We start from the raw sequence: 7,188 nt of genomic DNA on the forward strand, positions 1-7,188 counted from the left end.
TGAATTTCTAATCATTTCTCACCCTTACACTTTTGAAGTCTGCAATTTTTGTGTAACTGAAACTGAGTAATTCTCCTGTTCCATTATAAAACTGACTGAAATTGATAGCCGCTAACAAAGAAACAATGTTTGCTTTAAAGAAATTTTTTATTAAGATTCCTTTAACTTCGAATACTAATGAAAACTTCAGTTATCATAATAACGACTCTTTAGAGTTCTATATTTCTTCAACATATATAAGGCCTCCAATTCTTTAATAACATATTCTCCATGTTCTATCATTCGCTCAATTTTTTCAGGATCACTTTCTTTGCTGTTCTTCAAAAATACATTATGCAACTTTGACCGAAACAACGCATATCCTGAAGGATAATCTTTTCCCAAATGAAGCAACTAGAAGTTTAGGAAACACACTGTTAACATTCCGCTTATTTAGAAATCCGAAAGAAATTTACTTACTCTTTTATATAAATCAATCACTCTAAGTTTTTGAGACATATTAAATTATGTATATAACTTTATTACTCTTATTAAAGTCCAATAAAATCATATTTCAAAGAAGGAACCTCGACCCTGTTTGTTTTTGTTTTTCTTTTGACCATAGACTTTATTTGACAATTTGGAATAAGGTTAACTCTTAGAAATGGAGCGTTCTTTAAAATTCGACAAAGCATGAGTGTTTGAGCAATGGAGGTCCTCTATAGCTTGAGCGCAATCCTAGCTTATCAAATATTAACAATATTATGAAAATAAAGTCTGCTTTGAGAATTTTACTGGAGTTTATTAGGATTCTAGCAAAAATATTTTAGATTCATGTAACTCTGTGTTGGACCAAAGATTAACCTCTTTGGTTTGACGTTTATGTGCCTAACCTCAATTTAAAGCATGGATTCATGGATATGATTTGAAGCAGATGGATATCCATGTTTATGTTTTCAGTCCTACTGAATTAAAGGATAAACAGCGTTTCGAATTTTTTAAACGTTAAGTTGCAATAGACAATTTTAAATAAAATTATATCATCACACAATATAATCATGGAGTTGCAACAACAAACATCACAAGAAAATTCTGCTTTGAAGGCTCTACTGAATAACCCCCCAAAACCTCCAGCTGTACCTGTTCCTGATTGGACTGCTCCCGTGTCAGTTACATCTAATTCTGTAAGTTGCAATATATTGTCAATTGACCATTTATGGCCCATTTCATTTTTATTTTCATGTGCTTCTCATTTCTTATTCAGGAACAAAAATCAAATTCCACAATGCTTGTTACAATTCCTGGAGGAGTAGCTGGGGAGCCACACACAGCGGTTACCTTCCAGTAGGTGTTAATTCATTTAATCGATTAATTTTTTTTTCATTTCGAGTTTCTCACTAAAATTATCCTATCTTGATATTTTCAGGAATTGTGTTTCAACAGTTGCGTTACGCACAGAACTGAACTTAGCGTCGATCAATGCGAGAACAAGGAATTCTGAATATAACCCTGCAAGATTCCATGGATTAGTTATGAGAATTCGTGAACCAAGAGCAACAGCACTGATTTTCAAATCAGGAAAAATAGTGTGTACAGGAGCGAGGAATGAACAAAGCAGTCTTATAGCAATGAAGAAATTTGCAAGAATCATACAAAAATTAGGTTTCAATGTATGTATGCTTATTTCTAATATTATATTTTATCTTGCTCATAATACTACTATTTCTGCAGATTAAGTTTGAAGAATTTACTATTCAAAACCTAGTGGCAACATGTGATCTCAAATTTCCTATAAAACTTGAGAATTTGAATCAAATGCACAACCAGTTCAGCAGGTAAATTTTTTTCATTTTTACTTATCATTATATTATCCTGATTCTCCCTAGGTACAGAAGTACCCCTCAGAAGCTCTATGGCTTGTATGAGTTCAGAAAATCAGTTGTGTTCTGTGTATTTTATTAATTCAGTTTTATTGAAACAGTTATATATATAACATATTATATAGTCTATATTTTTTCAGTTATGAACCAGAATTATTTCCCGGACTTATATATCGTATGATCAAACCTCATCTAGTCCTGATGATATTCGTAAATGGAAAAATTGTTTTTACTGGTGCTAAAACAAGAAGTGATGTGAAAGAAGCTTTAGATAATATATATCCAATACTGAGAAGTTTTCGTAAAAGTTAATATTTCAAAGTTGCGATATTTGTTTTTTTACATTTAATGTAATAACTGTTAATACTAGTTGACTTTTGTATTTTTATTACTATTTATTATTGACTGTATTCCTATTTAAGTTGTGAAAAAAAAATATATATCTTTATATCAGTGGATTTATATGTCTCAAATTCCATTCTGAAACAACATTATGATAATCCTAGTGCAAATTGAAATGATTATGAATCATAGACATAAAGACGGGGGACTGTGCCTTCCCTTTGTATCTATGCATGAAATACGGTCAAAAAAAGTGACAGAGAGAAACTGAACATCAGGAATGCAGTTGTCTTTTTCTAGAATTTTGGATGGTCCGCACTCACCTCACCAAAAGAGACAGGTAATGGCCCGACGATCATTTCTCTCTTTCTATAAAATAGCAAATTTCATGCTGGCATTGCTCAGTACGTGTCTCTATGTATATGTTATGAATCCATGATTCCCCTCTTTTCATGACCTTGCTTTGAAGCATGTCATGTGACAAGCTGGACCTCATTTCTTGCCTAAAATAACGAATTAACGGCCTTACGGCTTTTTTTTTTCAAAAATTCGATTTTTTTTCTTTTCTCTTCAATAACAAATATTTCGGCATGAAAACCTCTACTGAATTTTTAACACCCCATCAAAATCTGACGTTTGGTACCGGAGTTATGTAAAGACAAACAAACACACACTAGTAATATAATATATAGTAGTACATTAAATATTACATAAGTTGAAGTGAACGAAACATAGAAGGCTTATATAATTCTTGATTGCGGTAAGACTGTGAACTAGGCGTGATGAATATAACGCCGGATCTAGGCGTAGGCACGGCATCTTAGAAAAACTGTTCTTTGTTATTTTTTTATGACGGTGCACCGGAGGGAGCGGGTGGTCACGGAGGCAGAGGCCCCCGCAAGTTACATATTCTATAAGATTTTAAAATCGGCTGCGGTGCTACTTCCATCAAGCATGCAGTGTTATGTACGTGTCCTTCTATAATATTATTATTCTGGATGCGACACTGCCCACTCTATGGCGGTAGTAAGGATGTTGTCAAATAGCCGACACGGTGTGGTGCCAACGTCTGGATCATCAGTAAAATAAAATAGCTAAAAGCTACAACATAATACAGTCCTTCGTTAAACTCGCAAAAATATAAAATGTTTAACATAAAAAGTTCGGAATTTACAGTTCAATAGTAGCAGAAAGAAAAGAATCAGGTGCTATAATAAGCCTTCTGAATTAAAATTTTTTTGGCAGTATATGTACTCACTAGTACTCAGAAATTCATTTTTATATGTAGATTTTCAGTTGATGATAATTATTAAATATATTATGACCTAAGAAATTTATGAGATCGACAATAAGCAGATAATCACCTTACCTTTTGAATATTTCGGTTATATCAAACAAGAGTAGGTTATCAGACTCTTTTGATCCTCCCTTTGGTTATATGCAGGCGGGTGTTTTCAAAGGTGAGGCATTTTTTGACATATAGGTAGAACTCATCAAAATAAGTCGTTTAAGCAAAAATTGTCTATATAAAATATCCAAGATGGCTAAGATACAAAACCCCTAGAAGTTCGACAAAATTTCATTGAATTTCAAGTACGGGACTGTGGAAGAGGTGACTCCGGCATCGCAAAAACGAAACAAAACATAAACATCAAAGATTATACTCTACTCTATAATCTTTGATAAACATATGGCTGGACAATGAATGGTTTAGTATCGAGTTCATCGGATTAGATGCATGGGGTCACTTTTTGAGAGAATCATAATTGTTGTATCGTACAATTTAGGCTGAAAAAAAAAAGTAGAAAATCGACGCAGTTTCTTGAAAGTGCTTATATGTTAGTTATGTTGATAAAGTGCTATATTGCTATGATGTAGGTATCCCCATTTCATCCCATTTTTACGACGATTGTTGGAATGTTCGAACAAGAAGATTGTGATGCCCATTGTAAAAAAATTCGTGAAAACCTAATTTAGACGAATTTTATTGGTGAGATTTTGAAGTAAGTATTATTCTATTTTTTACACTTGTGTCCTAAGTCTCTTCTGTCAGTTGGTATCGAAATGAGCCATTTCATAAAATCGTGTCGGTAAGTTACCTACTAAAAAATAATGAAAACAATTCGGCAATCCAAGTTTCAATTTTCATTACTACGTAAATATCGAACGAGCCCATATATTTCCTAAACGAACATATATGCTCGAATCAGGAGATAAGTTTTTTTCCACTTCTTTGCGATAATTCAGCTACCTAACAAACGGTCTAGGTTCGAATTATATTATTAGGATCTATTTCAGTAATCATTTTCAATTTCGTCATTTTTAAAGTTTTGTATAGGTGCATGATTTTTGGTGAAACGCTTCATTTTGACCAGTTCCAACTTCTGTTGAAAAAAAGCCTCACCTTTAAATACACCCTGTGTATATGGATGGAATCCTCCATAGTCCATAGTTATATTCTGAAGGAAATACCTTGACGAATATAGGGTATAGTTTTATAAACTATGTTTTCGGTGAAGGTACCTACCTATACCTATGTTACAAACATTATTCCTACTTCATTCCTATATTATTATATAGGTTGGCCAAATATTAAACTACGCAACTTTTCATGTAGATATTATTGAGGAGTTTGTAATGCACCATCTACGAATGGTGGAGGGTAATTCATCTTTTTCGCTCGGAAATTGATGGACCTTTTGTTGCTGAATGTGAATTCTGAGGATAATTTGGACATTGATGTTTTTTTATCCATCTTTTTTTATTCAGGTAATAAGGTTCATAGGGACGAAATTATTTAAATCAAATTTTATTTTATTTTTACCTGTTGTGTCTTATTATTTATTAAAATCATGGATGATAACCCAAACCACAATTTTTTCTAATTATATTACCTATATTCATTTTTATTCGCTGAATTTTCGTAAACGACAACATTCAAATTGAATTCAAACCGTAAGATGAAAATTCTCCGAAATGCGAGTTGAGTACCTACTTCGAAAGAACGAAAATAACATTATATCTTGAATGCAGAAGCGATGAAAGAAAATGAGTTTGGAGTAAACAGCGCGTTCAATGCAAACAGGAAAAGATTGATGGTACAATTCTGGCAATAAATTCTGCAGACCGTTCCGGTAGAGGTGAATGCACCCTTTTATTGCACCTAAACTTATAGATTTCCCTCTGAAATTTATCAGTGGCGCCGCAATTCCATTACTTATTTTGGATGGAGTTCTGTTTACCTACTTTTGTCCGACAAATTTTCGGTAGTGGTATTTGAAGTCCAATTCATATCGTATTATACTTTCAGCTAAATTCAGGGCCAAAGATACTTCGAGAAAAAAATCTTGGCACTGTGGATTTTTCGTAAACTGTACTCTAAAAATTATATTATAAGGGTATTAAATAGAATGAAGATAATTAAAAAGTTTTAGATCATTAAATTAAAATCTAAAGCTTTCGTGTATATATCCAGCAAAGAGACTGAAAAACTCATGGAGAAAAACGCTAAAAATCAATTTTCCGCTTTCAATTTCTTCTGCATCAGAAATGGTACGATTTTAGATGAAAATCACCGATAATAAAGATAACGAACCAAAAGTTTTCTGTTGCTTCTTTTCCGCAAGTGAAGTGTGACGCGCCAGCCGCTTTCTGGAATACGGGATTTGTTAAAAGCTCAGTTTGGATGTAATTAGTAGTAATTGTTGTCTTGGTTTAAAAGAACAGAGAATATATTTTAATTACAATATTTATCAAAAGTTAAAGAAGACGTAATGTTTTGAAGACGTATTTTTTACGGGTCACAATAATTGAGAAAAAGCCGAATTTTCAATGCTCTCCAAATTCTTGCGCACTGATTTTTTCTTGGAATTTCAATTTATGGTTATCGTTAAGAAATAAACAAAAATCTGTTTGTTTGCAGAATATAGGACAATCGATAAAATAATTTTTCTAGATCATCAATTTGTCAATAAAAACTAGTTAAATGACAAAATGCTCTGGTTATAATAATATACATAGATACCTATAAAAGGTGATTCATAACTATTGGGACATAGGCTAAGGGCAGATTGTTTGGACCAAAATATGGCGATAGGACCAAATATACCTCAATAAAATATTGCTGTGGAAAAAGATAGAGGGCGTTGAAGTTGAGTTTTTCGTTTTTTGCTAATAATTTCACTGTATATTTTTTTATCCGTTTTTAAGAAAAATACAACTGTTCAGAGCATCGGAAGGGGATTTGAAGTAAAACGATTTATTTATTTTATTCATTTATTTCGACGATAAAGCAAAATTAAAAACAATGTAACATAAAAAGAATAAACTTAAATTAAATGTTCTACGTGGCCTTCTCCGACTTCTATGCCTTTTCTAATTCTTTTAATAAAGGACTTTCGAACTTCGAAGAAAATACTATATTTTGTCCCCTTATAAAAAATTCAACTTCAACGACCTCTATCTTTTTCCACAGCAATATTTTATTGAGGTATATTTGGTCCTATCGCGGTATTTTGGTACAAAATATCTGCCCTTAGCCTATGTCCCAATAGTTATGAATCACCCTGTATAAGAGATTGAATTTTATATAACACTAAACAATCTCTACTGAACCTTAGTGAAAGATTTCGAAAATTCTTGGGAATAGTGATGAACAATAACCGCAACATTCTAGAAATGAACGCAATGATAATATTTGAAAACCTATATTCACATTTCTGATGGAAATATTTTATCAAAATGTGAATCACTTTTTCATGATATACATACATAAACTCTGTGGTTTTTGAAAGGACGTATGTTGAAAAACGAGAAAATGAAACAAATATTACAAAAAAAACATTCACCATCCTGTCCATCTTTTGAATGTATCTACACTCTTTACGTGACAATTAGAATAAGAAAAAATTGTGCTCACAGTAAGGCATCATTGTATCGAAATAGGAAAAATAGTGTTTCCCAACGTGTTCCACACAATATTTTTCAA

The 7,188-nt window shown here is 32.3% G+C and overlaps 2 protein-coding genes across 2 annotated transcripts; one reads left to right on the plus strand and one right to left on the minus strand.

Annotated features, from left to right (window-relative positions):
• Positions 1-128: 128 nt before the first annotated feature.
• On the minus strand, positions 129-608 carry LOC123309246 (electron transfer flavoprotein regulatory factor 1). Its single transcript, XM_044892246.1, has 2 exons — positions 460-608; positions 129-393 (listed from the first exon to the last, which is right to left on the minus strand). The coding sequence occupies exons 1-2, from the start codon at positions 496-498 to the stop codon at positions 187-189; spliced, it is 246 nt and encodes an 81-aa protein (XP_044748181.1). The 5' UTR covers positions 499-608; the 3' UTR covers positions 129-186.
• A 244-nt stretch (positions 609-852) lies between these two features.
• On the plus strand, positions 853-2,309 carry LOC123309245 (TATA-box-binding protein). The gene is made up of 5 exons (XM_044892245.1): positions 853-1,163; positions 1,244-1,323; positions 1,406-1,649; positions 1,711-1,814; positions 2,000-2,309. Exons 1-5 carry the CDS (start codon positions 1,038-1,040, stop codon positions 2,169-2,171), a joined length of 726 nt encoding a protein of 241 aa, XP_044748180.1. The 5' UTR covers positions 853-1,037; the 3' UTR covers positions 2,172-2,309.
• The last annotated feature ends 4,879 nt before the right edge of the window (positions 2,310-7,188 follow it).

This window comes from Coccinella septempunctata, chromosome 3 (genome assembly GCF_907165205.1).
Source record: "Coccinella septempunctata chromosome 3, icCocSept1.1, whole genome shotgun sequence".
Lineage (NCBI taxonomy): Eukaryota > Metazoa > Arthropoda > Insecta > Coleoptera > Coccinellidae > Coccinella > Coccinella septempunctata.